The following is a 22672-nucleotide window of genomic DNA, read 5'->3' on the forward strand; positions in this document are numbered from 1 at the left end:
CTGAGTTTTTTGAACCCGAATTGCATAGAAAATAACTGCCGAGTCTCTTCTAGAAAATTTGACAGCTGCTTGTAGATCAACTTTTCATATAATTTTCCAATTAATGGCAACAAAGCTATAGGCCTGTAGTCACTTGTCTTACATGAATTTGAATATTTAGGAATTGGGATTATTTTAGAAATTTTAAGTACTTCAGGGTATACTGAAGTGCTTACCATTGTGTTAAATATGTGGGCTAGGTGTAGGCTAATTAAATCTTTGGATGAACTTAATACTTTGCCACAAATTTCGTCATACCCAGGGCTTTTGCTAGTGTCTATATTTTCAATTAAATCTCTTATATCACTTTGATCAACGATTTCCAAGTGAAATATTGAGTTACATTGAGTTAAACTGTGTAAAGAATTGCAATGGTCCTCATCTCTGTAGTCAATGCTACTCTTCAAAACTTTGGGAATATCCAAAAAATACTTATTGAACATGTTGCATTTGATGGTGTCATCATTAACTATCTCATCCATATCATTTCTTAGTAGAATTTGTTTCTTTTCTTTTCTTTTCTTCCCAAACATTCATTTAAAAATTCCCAGCATTTTCGAGGGTTTTGATTCATATTTTCCAAATTTCGACTCATGTACGAATTCATACAAATTGAGCTAGCAATTTTTATCACGCGACTTAAGTGCTTTAGAGTGTACTCAGTTTTTGCATTCTTGCCATTTTTCCTTCTTCTTGCCAATAATTTCTCTTTAAATTTTCTTAGGGATTGGAGCTGTTGATTTTGTTCATACAGCATAGACCATGTGCTGTGCTACTTTTATGTTCGCAGCATAGCACAGCAACAGTTTTCGTTTTTATTTTGGATGACTATGCTATGCTATGTGCTGTGAAGATTTCAGAAGCACAGCATAGACCATGTGCTGTGCTACTTTTATGTTCGCAGCATAGCACAGCAACAGTTTTCGATTTTGTTTTTGAAAACAGCATAGCAATAGCATATTTTTAGTGATTTCAGTGCTGTGCTGATAGCAAATTCAAACACTGGTTTTGGCCAGGTTTTTCGTAAAATTGGCCACTGTTTAATTCAAGTTACTAACACATTATTTTAACAAGGTCATGTCGCAGTGATTCTAAATCAACGTTGAATTTTTTTCTCAGCCATACAATTGACTGATCCATGTAACACGAGTCTAGATCTCTGAAAATATATGATGCACGAATGTACCCAGGTTATTCCACCCACTTTGTATCCCATGTGCTTAAATATCCCTGATAAATAAAACCAATAGATTTTGTATATTTCATTTTTAATAATTGTTAATTTGTTTTTATTTTTAATTGTTTTTTAATTTTTATTTCATACATTTAATAATTAATTTGTGTTTTTTTTTGCTTTTTATTTTAATTTTTTTTTTCAAAGATTGTTTTGTGTTTTAATTCAAAACGCTCATACATCATTTGTGGCAAACACGTTTCAGATGTTTTTATTTATTGTGTTTGTTCTTTTGGTTGTTGTATGTATTTTTTGAAGGCGATTTTTGTCTGATTAAGAATGTGTTTCCATGTCAGGGCATGTTTTAAATTTTAATGAGTTTCTTTATTTTAATTTACTTTTGATTTTTTTTTTTTTGAAAAAAATTTACACACAAAAAATTTCTACACATCCATTGTTTGCTTTTTTGTTTCATTTTTGCAGTAATATTTCTTGATTTTTTTGCTTAGAAACAAACAAAAAATTTAAGAGATTTTTGAATTTTTGTAGTTGATTTTTTATTTTATTGTATGATGTTGTTTTTTGTATTTTTTATAGAATTTTTGTTTTTGTTATTTTATTTTCTTCATTCATGAATTTTTGTTTTGTTTTCGTTACAAAATATATTGCTTACTAATCTAAATAAAGAGCCATACAGAATATGTATTTTTTGTTGATTTTTTGGATTTTTTTTTTTAATTCATAAAAAATAGATAATAAAGTATTACAAAAAAAGTTATAATAAAACATAATAAATAATATACAGTTAGTAACTAAATTAATAAAAAAAAACACTTTATTTATATGACATTGCAGCCACTTGCAGATATGCTGCATAATATAAACATGGTGTTAGTTTTTTTGTTTAGAATTTGTATCAGAGTTACTTAGCCTTAGTTAGTTGTAGTACATGTGTGTGTGGGTGTTGAAATATGAAGTTTCTTAACATGTGTGTGTTTTGTTTACAAAGTGGAACAGTTGTTTTGGGTAAAGGACAGAACAGAATCAATCGTCGCTTGCTTTGCTTGCTTCCCAAATGTCAAATTATAAAGGAATGTCAGAGCCTCCTAAAGGGGAACGCAGGCGAATTTGCAAAGAGGCTCTGCCATTCCTTTATAATTTGACATTTGGGAAACAAGCAAAGCAAGCGACTATTGATTGTGTTCTCACCTTTAGGACTCATTTATCCGATGAAATAAAAGATCGTTGTCAAATGCGAAGAGACAAAAGAAGGGTTATGGAAATCGGTAGTCAATTCGACGCCATTCGGCTTTGGTTACCACTCTTGTTTACCATACCCTCGTAACAATTGTTGGATCGTGTAAAAGAGACCTTACAAAGAGAAATACATCTTATAGTACGTTTACATTTACGAAATCCACTCGATTTCAACTGTCAATTCCATTGCTCCAACGTCAAATGAAATCCAGTGATTTTCAGATGACTTTTCATTTGACGTATACACAAAGAAATTGACAGCTGAAATCCACTCGCTTACAACTCTTTCTCTCTGGGTTTTGTTTACAAAGGAAAACAGGTGTCGTGTGGGTGGTTATATTAGAGTTCGTTTACACGGTTGCAACAACAAATGTCGCATGAGTGGCTGAAGTGGAAACAAAAGTTGGCCAATATCACTCGGCTTTGCCAACCAATCTTCTAATTTCATGAAATTAAATGACATGAAAATATGCGTCTATAGGCGAAGGGAATGAGGGAAAAATAATAATAGTTCCTTTCCCTTATCTCCTTTGCATAAAAAGACATGATTTCATGACATTTTATTTCATGAAATTATTGTTTACCATTTTTTCGCTCTCTTCCTCATTCAATTATTATGTTCTGGCCAAGAGAAAGGGAGTGTTTTAATAGATTCTCTTGTTTGGGTTTACAATTTAAGTGTGCTTATTTTGAAAAAAGGAAAAAAATTATGAAATTTATATTTTATAACAAAATTGGGAACATTTAACAAAATTATTGTATATAAAAAACAATTGAATTAACAAAAAATATTAACATACAACAAAATCATAGTATATCGCAACAGTTTAAAAAATAAAAAAAAGAATAATCATAAAAATGAAACAAATGCTCTGTTCCAGAACCTGCAAGAAGCTACTATTTTTTACTACGATAACAATTTTTCCTTTATGTTATCGGAAAAAATAGTAAAAATTAGTAGATTCTTGCAGTACTGGAACAGACCAAAAGTAAAATAAATTAAAAATATTAAAAAAATATTTTTGCTCTTGTCAAAAATATCATAATACTTAAAAAGACTTCTCTCTGTACTACGTGTGTGATATATTTTTTTAGGTAATTTTTTTAAGAAACCTTATTTTTGTTACTTTTAGGGGACAGCGTTGGGAAAACTTCTTAACTAAGACACAATTACCAAAATTTTTGTAAGGAATTGGTTTTTGATTGTAGATTTTTAAAACAAAATTAGAAAAAATCTTTGAGCTGGGAGAAAACAATCGAAAATAGTTCTTTGACTTATAAGAAAAAATTGAAAGACGAAACAAATGGGACTTTTTGTGGACGATAAAAAAGTCGAATTTTGTATTCAAGGTATACATACATACCCGAATGACAATGAAGATGCATCAGGCGACCTCAGAATTATTACTTCCTTTTTATGGCCAAAATAAATAAGTCAGTTCAATTGCTATATGTTGAAGATTAAAGAGAAAGCTCTTTTTAATAAAAAAGGGGTGAATTTGAACTAATTTAAAGAAAATTATTCTTAATATACAGGTACATTGGTAGCGCCAAGAAAAATAGGTTGTTGTCAACCTTTTTTTCGTATTAAAAAGTATTTAAAAGTTAAAAACATTATTAGCTATAATTTGTAATGATGAGGAGGAAAGTATGAAAATGTGTAAAGATAATTCTTTTTGTGGATAATAAATAAATTAATAAAAAATTAATAAAATATAAGTTGAACTTCAAACAAGTTCATATTTTCTTTTAGAGACCGGCCATGAAATTTGCGAACTAATTAAAATGGGTTAATTTTTGTTTTATACAAATGCTCTATTCCAGAACCTGTAAAAGTCTAATATTTTTTTAAATTTTGAAAAATGTTTTTAAGTTAGTGAAAATTATTTAAAAAAATGAAAACGCAAGAAAAATTAAGAAATACATAGTAGCTTATTGCAGGTTCTGGAACAGACCAACCAGCATTACAATAATAATACATAGCATTCTGCTTTGAAACAGACCATGGCACAATTACCCAGGTAGTGGCATCGTAAAATCTTGAATATGTTATGTCAAAACTTTCTTTATGTTGTTGGGGAAATTACAACAAAAATATTTTTTTTTTATAAAGGGATTTGACTTTTCATATTTGATCAGCTGGTGTGATACCACTACCTGGTAGTTCTGTCATGAAACAGACATAATCTCACATGAGAGACGCACCCCTACAACTACTCGAAGATGGAATGTTAATAAACTCAACTCGTCTATTCTGCTTACTCAATTAGATAGATTAGCGGGAGAATGCTTATCCACAGATGATGCCACGCAAACAGCAAACCAGGTGATGTCGATGATCACAACCTGCTGCCATAAAGCAAAAATATACCAGGGCAAGAAGAAGAGGTGAAGCCGAAGCCGAACAAAGGGCATACAAAGATGCAAAAAAGAATTTACAGAAGTGCATTGATAAAAGCAAAAGAAATAAGTGGGAAGAACTGCGAAGGGACATCAATAATAACCCATGGGGTCAGAGATACAAGATCGTCATGCAAAAGCTCCGGGGGAGAAGCTCGGTTGACACGATAGACGATGAAATAATGAAAAACGTCCTAACAGCATTATTCCCAACTCATGATGACCGATGCGAGGAAACGGATACAGAGCCTCCGACAAATATACCACTTTTCACAGCTGAAGAATTAAAATCTGCCACCCGTGCACTTAAAAACACAAAGGCTCCCGGTCCAGATGGAATACCAGCAGAAGTCATTAAGGAAGTAGCGCTTTACCGACCAAACGTACTCTTATGGATGTACAACAAGTGCATAAGCGAGGGTATCTTTCCAGATGTATGGAAAACGCAGAAGCTGGTCTTGATTAACAAGGGTAAGGATGACCAAACATCGCCGTCATCATACAGGTCACTTTGCATGCTGAACACCGCCGGAAAAATGTTCGAGAGGCTACTGAAACCTAGACTACACGAAGCAATTAGCGGCGCAGGAGGACTCTCAGAAAGACAATATGTTTTCAGACCAGGAAAATCAACAATTGGAGCACTGAGTGAAGTTGTAAGTACTGTTGAATCAACACACCAAGTTAACCACTACTCCAGACCAATTATCTTGTTGGCAACGCTGGACATCAAGAATGCTTTTAATAGCTTAAGATGGGCCGATGTTCTCGATGCTTTTGACAAAATCTTCAACATTACATAGTACTTAAGAAGAGTAATAGGCGACTACCTCAAAAATCGTATATTGATATACGACACAAACCAAGGCACCAAAAAGATGAAAATCAGCTCAGGAGCGGCGCAAGGATCAATACTGGGGCCAGATCTGTGGAACGCCACGTACGACGAAATCCTAAAAATAGAGATGCCAGAAAACACCTTCTTGGTGGGCTATGCCGATGACATTGCAGCAGTTATCAACGCAAGAAGCACCGACGAAGAACAACGGAAACTTTGACAAACTATGATCCGTGCAAAGACTTGGCTGGACAATCATGGCCTGGAACTGGCGATGCAAAAAAACCGAAATCATATTGCTCTCCAGTAGACATATGACTACAGAAGTCGATATGCGTATTGGTGACTTAATAATTCCCACCAAGCCCTTCCTCAAATACTTAGGAATGAGGTTGGACACAAAGCTTACTTACGCCAAACAGATTGAGCATTCAACAACAAAGGCGGCAAAGATAACAGCTCAAATGAGTAGGTTGATGGCAAACACTGGTGGTCCCCTACCGAGCAGAAGGAAACTACTCATGAATGTGATAAACAGCATACTCCTTTATGGATGTGAAATCTGGGCAACGACGCTGGAAAAGCAGTCGCGAGCGAGAAAATTATTAGGTAGAAAACCGAAATCATATTGCTCTCCAGGAGACAGAAGTCGATATGCGTATTGGTGACTTAATAATTCCCACCAAGCCCTTCCTCAAATACTTAGGAATGAGGTTGGACACAATGCTTACTTACGCCAAACAGATTGAGCATTCAACAACAAAGGCGGCAAAGATAACAGCTCAAATGAGTAGGTTGATGGCAAACACTGGTGGTCCCCTACCGAGCAGAAGGAAACTACTCATCGAGATGATAAACAGCATACTCCTTTATGGATGTGAAATCTGGGCACCGACGCTGGAAAAGCAGTCGCGAGCGAGAAAATTATTAGGTGTACAAAGAACTGCTGCGCTCCGCGTGACATCAGCATTCCGCACCGTATCAGCAGAAGCCATCCTGGTAATAGCTGGCATAATTCCTATCGATTTGCAGGCAATGAAGCGACGAAAGGCTTACATCGCGAAATTAGAAAATGTAGCCAAATCAGATTATACACATGTTATACCAGATGAAACAATGGATATATGGCAACTCCAATGGACGAACGGAACAAAAGGAAGATGGACACACAAGTTGATCCCCGATCTCCGAATGAGGTCTAACAGAAAACACGGCGAGGCAAATGACTACATAACGCAGATGCTTCCGGGACACGGTTACTTCCGAAAGTACCTGTACGGCATGGGGAAATGCAGTACACCGTACTGCATCTACGAAGAGAAAGAAGTGTTTGATGACGCAGAACACACTTTTCTGAAGTGTGAAAGGTGGGCCTCAAAACGAGCACTACTGGAAGCAGAGGTTGGAGAACTGAGTTGTGGCAATATTGTTATCAAAATGGTGCAAGATGAAAGAAGCTGGGAAAATATAAAGGTCTTTGCAGAAAATGTTCTGCGAGAAAAGAAGACAGATCTTGATGGAAGTACTCAATGAGCAAGCGCGGGACCTGGACGCAGGTAAAAACAAGATGAAATGGTGCATCGACACCAATTAGGGGTTGCACCTCGAAGTAATGCGAAAGCGGTTCCGAGGTGGTGGTAATCGCCGGGGTGAAAGGAGGTGGGTTTTTAGCTGGTATAACACTCGAGTCCGGCATACGACGATTGTGACGACATCGCCAGATGCGTAAAGGATTTTCCCAAAAAAATTATTATTATTATTATTATTTTTATTATTCTTATTATTATTATTATTGTTATTATTATTATGATTATTATTATTAAAATTTTTTCCAAATTCAACATTTTCACTTTTTATATCCTTTTTAAAGAATATAATAATATATTATTATTACTATGATTATTATTATTGTTATTATTATTATTATTATTACAAATTATCCCAAATTCAAAATTTTCACTTTCTATATCCTTTTCAAAGAATATAATAATGACTTCTATGACGATTCGAAACCAAATTTTTGCGAAATACTAACGATTTCTTCTAATTGAAAACAAAAGTACATTCAATTTTTTTTCAAAAAATAAAAGTTTGGCAGAAAATCCAACAAATTTGGTTTCGAATCGTTTTTCACTTTTAATTTCCAGTTTAAACTTCTTTCTTATTTATTATCCACAAAAATTCCTAATTGAAATTGGTTATGAATGATTACTTTCTTATCAATGCAATTTAAATTTTTTTTGTTATTTTTACCCCTTTTTATTGTATTTAAAACATGAGTATTTAATCTTCAACAATTAGCTGAACATCATTTGCAAATTTTGCCTGAAATTGAATTTAGATGATTATGTTTTTTTTTTCTTCGTTTTAATACCCAAAACTGGTTTAGAACTTGCAATAAACAGAATATTCAATACACAGAATATCGAAAAACAGTCTGATTAATTGAGTCTTAATTGCAAAGAGATTAATTATTAAAAATAGCATAGAAGACAAAAAACATTGGATATTATAAAAAATCAACAAAAGTAATTTTTTCGCAAATCTCAACACCATAGCAATCAGACAGTCAGCCAATCAGACATATTAAAAGGTTACCAATGACAAATGGAAAAAAATATATTTTTAAAATTGAAAGTGAAAAAAATGATAAGAATAAAAAATTTTGAAGGAATTTATATGGAAAAAACCTGTAGGTCGCACTTTCAATTTGAATTGGCTTTCAAATAATTTATTTTGGTGGAGATGTGTTGAAATTCCTAAAAAATCAAATTTTTTATTGGATTAAAATCGGAACAAAACTGCATTTCCAGGATTTATGGGCATCTTAACAACTTCCATCTCCCAACTTAAAATATACTTCCATTTTTGACAATTTCAAAGGTTACCAATGACAAATAGAAAAAAGTTCATACCTAATTGGAAGAGAATACAAATATTTGTGTATTCCTTTGTAAATCACTATTTCGAGAATTTTTCGTTTTATGATCATTTTCATTGATACTTGCTAATTTTCAGTAATGGTGAGACATGTGGGTGAATTATCATTAAAATTTTAATTTTTTATCACTTTCATACAGAACATGAAATTTCGGACTTTTTTGGGAAAATAATAATGCCAATTAAATATTATTTACTCTACAACACCTTTATATCGAATTAGGCACTTTAAAGTTCATGTTCATTAATGACATATTTGCATCTGATAATATTACAATATATAAAAAAGAAAACTACAATGAATGGGGGGACCATTATTATCTTTCCATATCCTTTGTTGACTTCTTCTTTCATTATTTCTTAGAAATTATGCACTCCCACCTCTGTAAAAATATTAACAGCCTGTTTCTGTATGTCGAAAGAAGAATGTGTGCGAAAGAAACACGTCAAAACTCTTGTGTGTTTTTCAAAATTGTTTTTTGTTTTGAAGCAAAAGGAAAGGTAAAATTATTTCGAAAACTAAAGTTCATGCGTTTTTCATTCGCACGCATTCTTCTTTCGATATACAACAGAAACTGGCTGTAACTTGCAAGGAGAGTGATAGCACGAACTCCCCATGATAACGCCTATTTGCCAGCCCTTTGACAATTGAACACTTCCATCCCTGATTGATGTTAACCGTTAGCCATTGTGCCATGCCGTCACCGTGTAAAACATATCAAAGTGTACAAAACAGTAATGTCAATACATACTTAAGAAAAATCGTCGAAAATTCTTTTGGTATTGTGTCTTAGTTTAGAGTTCTTTTAATGGGGATTTTGTAATGTGATTTTTTAAGTATTGGGAATTTGATATATCAATTATTTTTATACATATTCAAAAACATTTACTGGCATTTTATAGTTAACAACAATTATAGGTGTTTTGTATGTTTTTTTGTTTGTTTGTATTGTTCTTTGTATAGTAGTTTTTGTTTTTTCTTTTATACATTTAAGTAATGTTTGTCAACATGATAATTTGTTTGTTGTTTTGTTTTTGGATTTGTTTTATAATGAGGTAATTTGATGCTTTGATTTGATTTCATTTGATTTGTTGTTGTTGCTTTGATTTTTAATTACATTTCAGCATTATTTATGTATTTATAATGTATGTATGTAGTTGCTTCTTGCTTGTGTACCTGTTTGACATTTATTTATATTTTTACAAATTTCTTTTATAATATATGTTGTATAATATGCAAGTTGAACCTATTCTTTGACAAATAGGAAGGCATGTTTTGTTTTGATATTTTTCTTTATTAAATTTGTTACTGAATTTATTTTGTAACTTCTAACGTCAATAAAAATATTTGATGCAATTTTTGTTGACCTTTGTTATCTTAGTTTGGCTTTTTGTTTTTTAATTTTCTGACCTAAAAGCCAAACTAAGCCAACAAAGATAGTCAATAAAAATGTTGTTTTCAAGAAAAGGTCATAATTTATTTAAAATTATTTCAAAAACCCTTGCTTTGGCGCCAATATTTAAAATGCGTGTAACGGAAACGGTGAATTAATTGTCAACCTTAAAATTTGAAAACTCTTGTTACACAACCTATTCCTAAAATAATCGTTGTTTGTATAGTACATGAACTAATATTCTGCTTCTTTATGTCGATTCGAAAATATAAGGGAAGGAAATGCTACAAACTCTACTTGGGTGCTTTATTTTGGAGTAAAAACTTTGAGGAATAGCAACTCTAACGAATAAAAATTATGATGAGGATTGGACGTTGGGTGCCAAGTTTTTCTTTAACGAGTTTTTTGACAGTGTATCCTATGATTTTTGACTTTCTTGACTGTTAGAATGTATAATGTTTTAGAATGAATAATTTCTTCTCTAGCATTTTAATAAATACCTTCAAAATTTGACTTATATCTTTCCTAATATATGTATATATCTGCAATTCGAACCAAAAGTTTCGACTGGAAAAAGAGTTTAGATAGTCATTTCGGCTACATGAATTTTTACTTATTGCATTGAAGAAATTTTTCCAAAGATCTTAAGGACAATCTGTATTGATAATGAAGCCGTATGAAGCCTAAGTTATTTGCACTATACATTGACTAGTTAAGTCAAGTTATGTATACAATACATCGTTGTTTTGAAGTCATATACATATTTTAAACGGAGGAAATATTTTTGATACTATAAAATGGAAATAATCAATTCTTGCAATTTTTATATATCTTGTAATGAGATGTCCCAATTTTCTTAAATTTAATTTTCCAGATGATAATTTTCTACGAAAATCGATTTTTTATCGAGACGAAATTTTGTTTCTAGTGCGGTTTAAAAGTTTGCTAATTTGAAGGAAGGACAAAGAGTCTTGTCTTCCAGTTTTGCTCGATTTCAATTATAAAAATACATATTAACATTATTTTGAGACTTTCTTTCTACTTCGAAGGACAATTTAGGGATTTTATATTTTATCTTTTGTAATTTTTCAGATTTTTTAACAAGAAGTAATTTTGTTTCTATTGCGTTTTACGTGCGTGCTAATTTGGAAGAAGGCTTCCCATGCAGTCTTCGCCGATATAAAACATTAAAGTTCCTAGTAAAATTATTTTGAGACATTCCTTCCATTACGTAGGACCATTTCTCGTTTTTTTTTCTAATTTCTGGAACAGGTAAAATTTGGAACAGGTTTAATATTTGTTTATACATTAAATACTTTTTTTAAATGATCGTTCTTCAATTTTTTTCTAAAACAAGAACGATTCAATTAGTTTTATAATTTGTTGATTTTTTTAATTTAAAAATACATAGAAATCTGAAGATACCATCGACAAAGATGAAACTTTATTTCCAGATTTTCCTTCTACGTCGAAGGATCAATTCAATTCGGAGTTTTGTTTTTGTCGGGAATTAAAATATTTGTGCTTATTACCCACAGAAATGTTATTTTTCTCACTTTAAAAAATAGAAATATAAAACACCTTCCCTAACATCTTAAATTCTTTAAATGTCATTTTATAATTTTTCTTTTCAACTGTAAAATATCAAAGAAACCCTTCTTTACACACCTACGTGTCTAAGAAATTTAAATATTTTTTTAGCTAGGACTTTAATTAACTCCGAAGTTCCATCAATAATTTTCTTCTAGAGATGTATAGTTCACGAACGAACTAGTTCAATTGAACGATATAGTTCATTATAGTTCAGTAGTTTACTGAGTAACGACGGAAAAATAAAAGAACGATCAACGAAGGAACGTTTCAATCTAGTTCAGCACGTCACGTGTGCGTTAAGCGACGCCGTTGACTGAGTTAACTGATGCCTTTGCACGCAAAATATTCATCTGTTGTTTCTTTTTTGTAGTATACAGCGATCAACGATCACAAAGTACAACTCTTTTTTTTCCGAATTTCCGATATGAGAAGTAGACTTCCTTACTTGGAAATAGTTGACTTTATATTATTGCCAAGGATGATTTTTGATCTAAAAACAAAAAAAATCTGTAGTTTCTAGAGTTGTGTAGATGCGAAACAAAGAACTATTGGAACTATATCCAGCTTTGTGTGCATATAGTTCAAGTCGTGCCTTTAATTCTTAGAGTTCCTCTCCTTCTGTAGTCTCTGAATATGTAGTTTGTAGAGTTATGTACATAGTTCCGAAATAAACTAGTTCCAAGGAACTATATCACTTCGATCTTTCGATCACGTCCCTTCCGTTCATTGTTCAGATGATGCCACATTGCAAAAATAAACGCGAATCATATGTACATTACATAGCTGCAATTTATTTATTTTGATGTCAATTCATCCACCAAACTATAAAAACAATACAAAACCATGAAAGAGAATGATTCGTTGAACTATTTCCATCTCGGAACTATTTGGAACGAAGGAAACAAAATAAACGATGGAGGAGAAAGATTAGTTCCATGAATCGGTCTCAGAACAATTGGAAACAATATTAGCTTTGTTCCTTTACTTTTTAATGGTAAGAGTGGTAAAAGAAAAGTGTCAACATTGCTCAAAATTGCTCTCTCATGAACATTTTTACCAGAAAAGTAAAGGAACGGAAAAATGGTAGATCTGGTAGCAATGTCAAAACGAAACATAAAAAATCAATTTTCGTCTTTTATTTCACAGTTTTTAATTTAGTTTTGTCAGCGTTCGACTTTTTCTTCTGTTTTTAGACCATTTTTTTCTTCATTGTGAAATAATCGTCAAACAGTCGAAAAATCAGTTCTACCATTTTTTACCTGCAGAAATTTGTCTGGTAGCCTGTGGCAGAAGAGAAAGGCATATGTGTTAAAAATTTCTGCCTGTTTTACCACTTTTTGGGGTTAATGAACGCTTTGCAGGTTAAAAATGGTAACAAATGGTAAAAATGGTAACCTCAGGTAAGTAAAGGAACACAGCTATTAAGTAACTGGTTCCTTGTGGGAAAAGGAACTGGATAATCTATCGAGGAACTAGATTGTCCAACTCTAATAGTTTCTATATAATTATTCTTGCATACAGAAAGAACTACCAATTCTCTTCTTAAAAAAATTAATAAACTTGAGCTTCGTTCCACAACCAGAAAGTTTATACTATTTTTTTCTGCAAATTTTTATGAAAACGCCGTTTCCGTATTCCAAAAACTAGCAAAACTTCGGCTTCTCATTAAACAAAAATGGCGCTGAATAGCTTTCTCTTTAGAAATTGTTTTTACACTTCAAATTTGGGCAAATAAAAAGTAGCAACAAGATTGATGGCTTCTCATTGGTTATATATTGATTTTTACATTTCTTTCAGAATTTGTTGACGTTTATTTTTCCGATCCCGTACTTTTTTTTAACAAATTTGTATGTGGAACTCATTGTGGGTAGTTTGCAGCTGGACAGAAAAAAATCTTGTTTTCATTAACGAGTTATTTAAAAAAAAAATTTAGAAAATTTTTAACAGAAATGAGTGCACGGAATGAAAAAAATGGTTTCCATTAACAAAACTAATTAAAACAATTTCTAGAATCCGGAATTCTTTTTACATTTGTCTTGAGATCGGAAAGATATTTTATTTTCGATATATTTCTTCCGTTTTCTTGTTTTAAACTCCTTGGTGACGTTTGGAAATAAAGAAAAATAGTTTTGACTTGTGTAAGCTTCAAAATAGTCTGACCTAATGTCATTGTTGTTATTTTAGTATTTTAAAACAACGAATGAGAAGGGTTGTCTTGTTTCTTTCGTTGAATAATATGGGATTGCCAAAGAAAAACTTCTCATGGAGATTGTTTCTTTGGTCACTCTTATATTTCGAGCCAACAACTGATTTTTGGCTATGAACAGTTTTTTTGGTGAAGAAGTTATTGAAAAATAACTTCGGTGGAGAATATTCACAAACAAAAAACAAGGGAACTAATGAGTTCCTGTGGCGGGGGTCGGAACTCTAGTCTTCCCTACCTTACCCCTTGGCGAAAAATTACAATAAATTCGTTGTTTTAAAATATTACAACAATGGGACTAAGCCAGACTTTTTTGAAAAACAAAATTGCAACAGCTATCCCAATAAAACCCCACCAATACTCTTACTATGTTTTAGTATTGCCAAATTCGAAAAGTCTGTCTGCTTTGGGCAGCTCCGTCCAAGTACTATTTCTGAATTTTTCATTTCAAGGTTATGTTTCTTTCAATAGGCCTTTATTTGGCCTTTAATGATTTTCCCAAAATGTACCCATTGTATACCATTAACGTTTGAAGTTACAAAATAAATTTCGTATTATTTTTCCAAAAAAATTTTTGAATTTTTTATTTTTTTTTTTTATTTTACATAAAAAATATTATTTTTTGTTATAAAGTGGTGGTTGCAAAACAAAAAAAAAAAAAATGATTTCTTATAAACTGCTGCAATAAAAAATAATTCCGCATTTCTTATTCTTATATTTTAAATAATTTTGTTTTTAGTTTTATTTATGTATGTATATATAAAGCACATTATGTTTTGTATTTAATGGTTATAGTTGTTTGTTGCTCTCTTATAGTTAAATGATTTTTTTTCTTTATACAAATTATTTTAAATTAAAAAGAAAATAACAAAAAATAATTTAAAGCACTTGTATGGATTTGTTTATATAAATTTATATGTAAGGCTTTTGTTTTTAGAGTTCCCAAAAATATTTTAATTTATTTGAGTTTTGAAGACACTTGTTTTTGAAAGGAAAAATTAACGAAAAAAAACTGAAAACAAAAACGCTTATTTAACACTTAATGTGTAATTATGATTCAGGCGTTGAAGGTTTGGTTTTTCTTAAATTTTAGACACATCTAATGAAGAGAAAAAGTTTAATATCGTCGTTAAATTGTTTGGTTGTTTTGTTTGATACCTAAAATTAATTTCCTTTTTTTTAATTTTTATAATAAAATAAGAGCACATTTAGTAGTTTTAATGAGTGTTTGTTTTGTTTGTAAAATAGATTTTTTTAAATATAATTTATTTTCAACATTTAAGGCATTATTTTGTTTTCCGTTGTTTGTTTTGTTTGTTTAGGCATTCATTGTTAGTTTTTTTTTAGTTAATAATAATTTGTGTTTTTTGTCTATCACTAGGAGTAATGAAATATCATTTTTTTGTTTAAATAATTAAGAATAGGTAAAACATAAAGATAAAGCCGAAAGTTGTGTTGTTGTTTGGGGGTAGTATAATTTTCAGTTTTTCTTTACAATTAATCTCGTTTTTTTTTCTTGTTTGGTTAAACTTAAATTTTAGTTTATAATTTAATTAATTTTTGCACACACATAAACTAAAAATAATAATTACTGTTGTAGGTTCTTCAAACGTTTTGTTTTGATATTCCAATTTTTTGTTTTGTAAGTATTTTTTTCTCTTAAAAAGAAAAAATTCACAAATAAATTAAAACTTTTTTAATGGAATGCATTGAAAGACAATATTTAGTATATAATTATTGGTTTTTTATATTTCATTTTTGTTGTTGTTGATTTTTTGTAAACAAATTGAGGTAGTTGGGCTCTAAAATGGCATACTTCATTAATAATCTGTGGGTGGATTTTTTGGTTATATTATTGCAAAGAATGGCAACCCTATTGGGATGGGGGAAAATGTCTTCTAACCAATATTCGAGGGCCAAGGGATGTGGCAAACACAACACAAAACCAAAACTCACACAAACGCAATCCTATTTCACAAATAAACAGGAGAGTTATATCCAAGAACCGTTGATGGGGATTATAAGGAGAGGAGAAAGTGGTCAGAGTAGGAGAGAAATGTGTGTGTCATGATGGAAAGTATATAACCGTTATTGATTCTATGGTTGTGTTTTTTTAAGATTTTTTAAAAAATTTTTTAAATAGGGCAGGGGAAGTATCAAAAAGTCGAAGAGAACAAAATAAACCTTGCGAGGGAGAGACCTGTTGAGAAATAATTCTCTCTGTAAACAAACAGAAAAACGGAGTTTGTCTTCGGACGGCTCACAGCACAGACATAAATTTCAATAGAATTCACGCCTACGGGCTTAAAAAATTGACAAAATGGCGGTGTTAAGTTTTCGCTTGGCATCCCACGTGCTTTAATTATCAAGGATTCATTCCTAAATATACGATTTCTTCGCAGAAGAAGACTTCGTAGTTCCCAAGTGCTATAAAGCCGACGTTTTAAATTAAATTAAAAGTTTTTCTTAATTTACTAAACGCAGTAACCGCGAAACTTCGGAAATATCGTTTTTTGGAAAATAAATGTAGACTAAGTCTACGTAATTGGTGGTGGCTCTAAACTTCTATCAACACCAAAGGAAGTGGGCCAAGGAGAAGTTCTCTTAACTTAACTGAGGAAAAAAAAAACAGAAAAACGAAAAGTGACCGATGTTTGTTACAGTGATGCCAAGTTGTTTACCAACACTAATAGGAAAGCGACAAGAAATAAGGACATTTAGACAGTGATGCTAATTTGTCGTGTTTTTTTATAGGATGTGGAGATGGATTAAGTGGATAGTAATGCTAAGTTGACGTTTTTAAAGTGAGGATTAATGAAACCAAGAGTCTTTTAAACAAATAGAGCCAGACTTGCAAAAGAGTGACAGTGATGCTAATTTGGCGTATTTTTGCATGGATGTGCAGATGAATTAAATCCGAAAATTTACAGAAATTAAGGTAAATAAGAGGGAAATAGGACGGTTTATAAGAAAATATTGACAGGACAGTACATTTTTTTAACAGTTCTGACTTGTCAGGTATGTGGAGATGAATTTAATCCGAAAATTTACAGAAATGAAGGTAAATAAGGGGGAAATAGGACAGTTTATAAGAAAATATCGACAGGACAGTACCTTTTTTTTAACAGTGATGCTGACTTGACTTATTTTTTCCTTGGATGTGGGGATGGATTAAGCGGACAGTAATGCTAATTTGACGTTTTTAAGGTGAGGACGAATGAAATCAAAAGTCTTTTAAAAAAATAGATTCAGGCTTTGCAAATGAGACACTGTGTGCAAATTTGAAGTGTTTTTTTTTTCAAGGATGTGGAGAGGGATCATGTCCGGAAATTTACAGGAAAACGTCAAAAAAGGAAAAATATGGACAATTTATAAGAAAGTGTCGACAGTAATGCTAATTTGACGTTTTTTAAGAGATGTTGAACGAAATCAAAAGTTTTTGAAACAAATATAGTCCGGGCTGCAAATGGGTGAAAGTGATGCCAATTTGGCGTGTTTTTTAGGTATGTGGAGGTGGATTAAATCCGGAAATTTATAGGAAAAGTTAAATAAGGGCGAAATTTTGACATTTTTTAAGAGAGGTTGAATGAAATCAATAGTCTTTGAAACAAATAGAGTTTTATTTGCAAATGGGTGACCGTGATGCAAATTTTACGTGTTTTTTGATCAAGGATGTGGAGGAAATGCGAGAATTTACAGAAACAATGTAAATACGAGGGAAATATGAACACTTTATTGGAAAATAACGACAGTTATGCTAATTTGAAGTTTTTTAAGTGAAATTGAAGGAAATCAAGAGTCTTGGAAACAAATAGAGTGTGAGTGATGCTAATTTGGCGTTTTTTTCAAGGATTAAATCAGAGAATTTACAGAAACAATGTAAATAAGAGGGAAATATGAACAATTTATAGGAAATTAGCGACAGTAATGCTAATTTGGCGTGTTTTTTGAGTGATGAGCAAATTTGACATTTTTAAGTGAGGTTGAAAGAAATCAGTTGTCTTCGAAACAAATAGAGTTTGACTTGCAAATGGATGACAGTGATGCTAATTTGGCGTGTTTTTTCAAAGGATGTGAAGATGAATTAAATCCGAGAATTTAAAGAAAAAAGTGAAATAAAGGTGCGATATGAACAATGTAAATAAGAGGGAAATATGAACAATTTATAGGAAAATAGCCAAATAGTAATGCTAATTTGGCGTGTTTTTTGAGTAATGTGGAAATGGATTAAATCCAAGAATTTATATAAAAGGTAAATGAGGGAAAATAAGGGTAATATTTGAAAAAAAAACATACCCCCAGTAATGCCTATTTGACGTTTTTTAAGTGAGGTTTAAATAAAAAAACAAATGAGTGCGAGAACCCATAAACCTTCTAAACCCACAGAACAGACAATAATTTGTTAAAAAAATGCATTTTATACTTCCTATGTTTACGGAAAGTTCAAGTGCAATCAAATAAAGCTTCACAAATTTGGAACAACATGTCAGTGCGTCAATTGTGCGTTTTTGTTAAATTTTACGTAGCAATAGCTTTATCATTTTGATAGATTTGGCGTCTCTGCCGACAATTTTGCGCACAGAATGATCACTATCAAGTTCAAAGATGGCAAAATGGAAGAGTTAACGGTACACAATACTACATTTTTCAGAAAAGGAAGATGACTTGTATGAGAAGAAAGGACAATTAATACAAATATGGAAATATTTTCAGTGTTGACAACTTCGCGGAATATTGAAAAACAAAGGTATTGGACTCTATGGGGGATCTGTGATTGGTGTATAAGAGGTAAAAGAAATAGTGTTGAAATGTATTTCTGATAACAACAATGAATTTGATACTTTCACAATTTTGAGGTGGGATGCTATAATCGAAGAAGAAGCCTAGAGAGCCATAGAAGACTTAACGGAAATAGACAATTATTATTTTTTAAAGAAATGATTTGTACACACATACACAACTACATACACAACTACAAAAACCAAAAATAGCTAAATAACAATTAAGGTGGGTCATTGAAATTAATTGGTAAATAAAAAATGAACGAAATGAAGCAAAACAAAACTACAAAAACAAAAATTCTAATAAAATAAAAATAAAATTTTAGGCAACTATCAAAAATGGAAGACACAAATTGCTTGATTTAACATTAACTCAATATAAAATTTTGAAAAGATAACTTGAAACCCTATGCAGCTGTGGGGGGGTAGAAATGGAATGATGGAACTTAAACTCTGCAGCAAAAAAGAATTAATACTGCTGTGATAATCGTTTTTGTGTTGAGATTGGTTGACACATTTTGGTAGGTAGTTAGCCGGCATTTTCTTTTCACTCCGCAGGGAAAATCACCATTAATCACACCCAATATATCCTCCTCAGATTGCAACTTTAGAAGTACGACTTTAGGCCTTGTTGCGGTTGCCAACCGATCTTTTTCAATATCTCTCTCCACTAACGCATCTCTAGCAGCCGTATTTTTTTTTTTCACTTACAGACAAATCTTATTTCTTTTTGACCAGCAAAATTACAAAGAAACAAATTGTTGTTGTTGTTCACATTAAATTAAAAAAATAATAATAATACAAAAGATAATATTACATACATATATAACACTGTTAGCAAACCTTAATTGGTAAATTAAAAAAAAAACCGCGGCATTTAAGCCAAACAGCCGCCATTCGCCATAAACGCAGCTGCCACTCCAGTATCCAAATCCACAAATTCAGCAGCATCTCCTGTCAAATGGGCCAGCAACTCCGCATCATTTAAATAATCATTTTTAATGGAAATTTGTTCATGAAAAGGTACAATGCTGCTGCTACCGTTACCACCCATCAGCGTGGTGGTAAAGTCCAAAAGATTACTACCTCCATTGGAGTTCTGTAGCAGAGTTGGACCACCGTGATTATGGTTAATGGGTTGATGGACATTCACAGCATGCTTGATGTCAACAAAACTATCACAATTACTCTCAAATAGAAATCTTTCGGCCGATTGAGCTGTCGTATAGGGACTCTGGGAGTCGACCAATTCATTCTTAACAAATTCGGTGGCTGTGGTGGGTGTGGAGACACAAGACATGGGACTGGCCACACTGGCCAATAGGGCACTACTGTCACCGCCATTGCTGCTGCTAATGGGCGTCCGGCAGGAGGTGGGTGTGTGGACCAACGACAGACCCAGTCCGGAGTCACAACTTGGAATGTAATCGGCCAGGGAATGGCCGCCAACTAGGCTGGAAGCTGAGCTGTTAAGGGCATTCTGGTGGGCGGTGGGTGTGCTGGTATTGCTGAGATGTGTCTGTGTGTGCAATGCTGCTATGCACAACGAATTGCTGTCCTGTGAGGGTGAATTCAAATAGGCCAATTCTTGATGAGTGGTGGGTGAGGGTTTACAATAGCCATTGGGCAATTGTAACGCAGCACTCTGGTGCTGATGCATGGGTGATAGTGTTTGCGTTAGACTGGGAAGTTGAGATACAATTGAAACGGGATTGGTAAGAGCGGCGGAGACCACAGCAGCTGCGGCCTTGAAACCATTACTGCGTGAAAATTTAATTGTAGACATCGGTGGGATAGCGGTGCGTTGTGGTTGGGGCTGCAACCCATTTGTGGTGCTGTTGTTGTTCGCCCCACTTGAAGAGGAGTTCACAGCGGACGAGCTGCTCGTGCTGCTGCTGATGGCATCATCCAAATTCAAATCCGCCAAATATTTAAAAGCAGGTGATTGTAACAATTTTGAGGGTAAATTTAAGCCACCCGGGTGTATGCAATTCGGTTCATGGGCCTTTAACATATCGAATAACTTACGTCGCTCTATTTCCAATTGACGTACCTGATTTTTTAAATCGACATTTTGATTGTCTAGCTGTTCGGCTTCTTTGATGAGATTTTGGGTGCGTTCACGTTTCTTCATGCGACATTTGGTGGCGGCGATTTTATTGCGTTCACGGCGACGACGACGCCGATCCTCATCTTCGGGTGTCAAACCCTTGATGCTGCCGTTTGCGCTACTTTTCTGTTCGCTATCATCATCGGTGGTTTCGTCGTATTCATCGTTGGGACGTGAACATTTCGATAGAGGTTGTTCAGAACCGGAACTTGAATCACAGGTGGATAATTTCCGTTTACTTTGGATGGACAGCTTGAGACCGGCTTTGATTAATTGTGAACAGGTCTGAAAAGGAGAAGAGAAATAAGAAAAATGGGTTAGAAGGTTAGAAGGGGTGGAAAACTTCGTAGACGAAATGTTGAAATGAGGAATGTTGGTCCTTAAATGAGGTTGATGGGGTAAAGAATGTTGGAAAATTTTATGTATGGAAATTTTTGCAATAAAGGCAAAGGTGACCCAGACTAAAGTCCTCGTCTAGAAAAAATAATGTTTTTTAATTGCTCTGTTCCAGAACCTGCAAGAAGCTACTATTTTTTACTACGATAACATTATTTCCTTTATGTTATCGGAAAAAATAGTAAATATTAGTAGATTCTTGCAGTACTGGAACATACCAAATAATTTATTGGCTTTATGGCAAATCATGGGGTCCCCTTTGTATAGAAGACCAACAATATTCAAAATCTTATTGTTCGCTTGTTTCCATTAAAACCTGGTTTTGACACTTGATTCCTTTTAGTGACTTGAACTTAGCCACTGTTATTATTAGTATTTTACAAAAATGGTAATAAATCACAACAGCTTATGACTTGTAAGTGGCTACCGAGGTGTCACATGAAGTTATGGTTTACAAAACTTTGTATTACTTTTTTTTTGTTATCGTGAGAATTACTCAGATTATCATGGTTTTCAAATCGCTGCAATTTGAAAATGTTGTTTTTCGTTTCAATTCGATTTTTGACATTTAAAGAGACATCACATGGTGGTAGTGAATGAGGTTTCTTTTTGGAATGAGGTTTGAAAAATAAAGAGGTTTTGGCCGTCAGTTTGTCAATTGCGAATATTTTTTTACAAATCATGCACAAACCCAACGTGTGATCCCAAAAACATCTCGACCAAGTTACCAATTTTGGTTAAACAAATAATAAAAAAACATAAAAACGCAGTGTTGTTTGTTGCACAGGTATCAAATACAAAATTAAATGGGTCTGATTGAGGGTTGCCAGAGGAAAATTAAATGTTTTCTACCAAAAAAATTCTTTAAAGATAAATTTATCCCAAAAGGGGTTTGAATAAATCGAAGGACCAAATGTAAAGTGTTGCTCGATTTTTTTTTCACCAAAAAAAAAAAAACGCGTTTGAACTTATGAAGGAGACCTCGAAGGACCAAAATACCAGAGTCTTTGAATTCATCTATGTATTTAGGTCGAAGGACTAATCACACTGAAACTAAAAGGAAATTACGAGTCAAACTGCGTACAGCCAAAACAGTTAACCAAGCGAAGGACCAAATGTTCAACCACATAAAGCTCATGTATGCCAAGACCTCAAAGATTGATAAAATGCCTATAAATCGAAGGATCTTATTTGCCCCCATTGAAAACTTTAAGAACATCGAAGACTTTTTGTAGATTCAAAATGTAGAAACGAAGGTTATTTTTTGCCTTAACATTCCTTTCCATTTTTTATTCTACCGCCAAGAATCACATGCAACCGACCAAAATTCCCAAACCCAAAACTCTGTTTCGCTTACCTGATGCCTTGTTCGCTTTCGTCTGTCCTTTCGTCCCAACAGTTTAATTCATTTCAATTCTTTTATAGCTATGCCGAACACAACACAACAACAGCAAACATCCAAATTGCCACGAGAGAGGTAGAAATAAAAATCTTGCGTTTTCAGTACGGATTTGGTTATTGGTGACAGACGAGTTTTACGTTTTGGA

At 32.9% G+C, this 22672-nt stretch overlaps 1 protein-coding gene across 2 annotated transcripts in view; it reads right to left on the reverse strand.

Annotated features, from left to right (window-relative positions):
* Nucleotides 1-3587: 3587 nt before the first annotated feature.
* The window catches only part of Atf3 (Activating transcription factor 3), a 118969-nt gene continuing 99884 nt past the window's right edge, over nucleotides 3588-22672 (reverse strand). For both annotated transcript variants that reach the window (XM_073979450.1, XM_073979452.1), the window contains exon 6: nucleotides 3588-21014. In XM_073979450.1, the coding sequence (XP_073835551.1) occupies nucleotides 19497-21014 (1518 nt within the window). In that variant the 3' untranslated portion in view covers nucleotides 3588-19496. The remainder of the gene's footprint in view (nucleotides 21015-22672) is intronic.

Source organism: Musca autumnalis, unplaced genomic scaffold, assembly GCF_047663935.1.
Source record: "Musca autumnalis isolate F117 unplaced genomic scaffold, ASM4766393v1 scaffold_3, whole genome shotgun sequence".
In the NCBI taxonomy this organism is placed as follows: Eukaryota; Metazoa; Arthropoda; class Insecta; order Diptera; family Muscidae; genus Musca; species Musca autumnalis.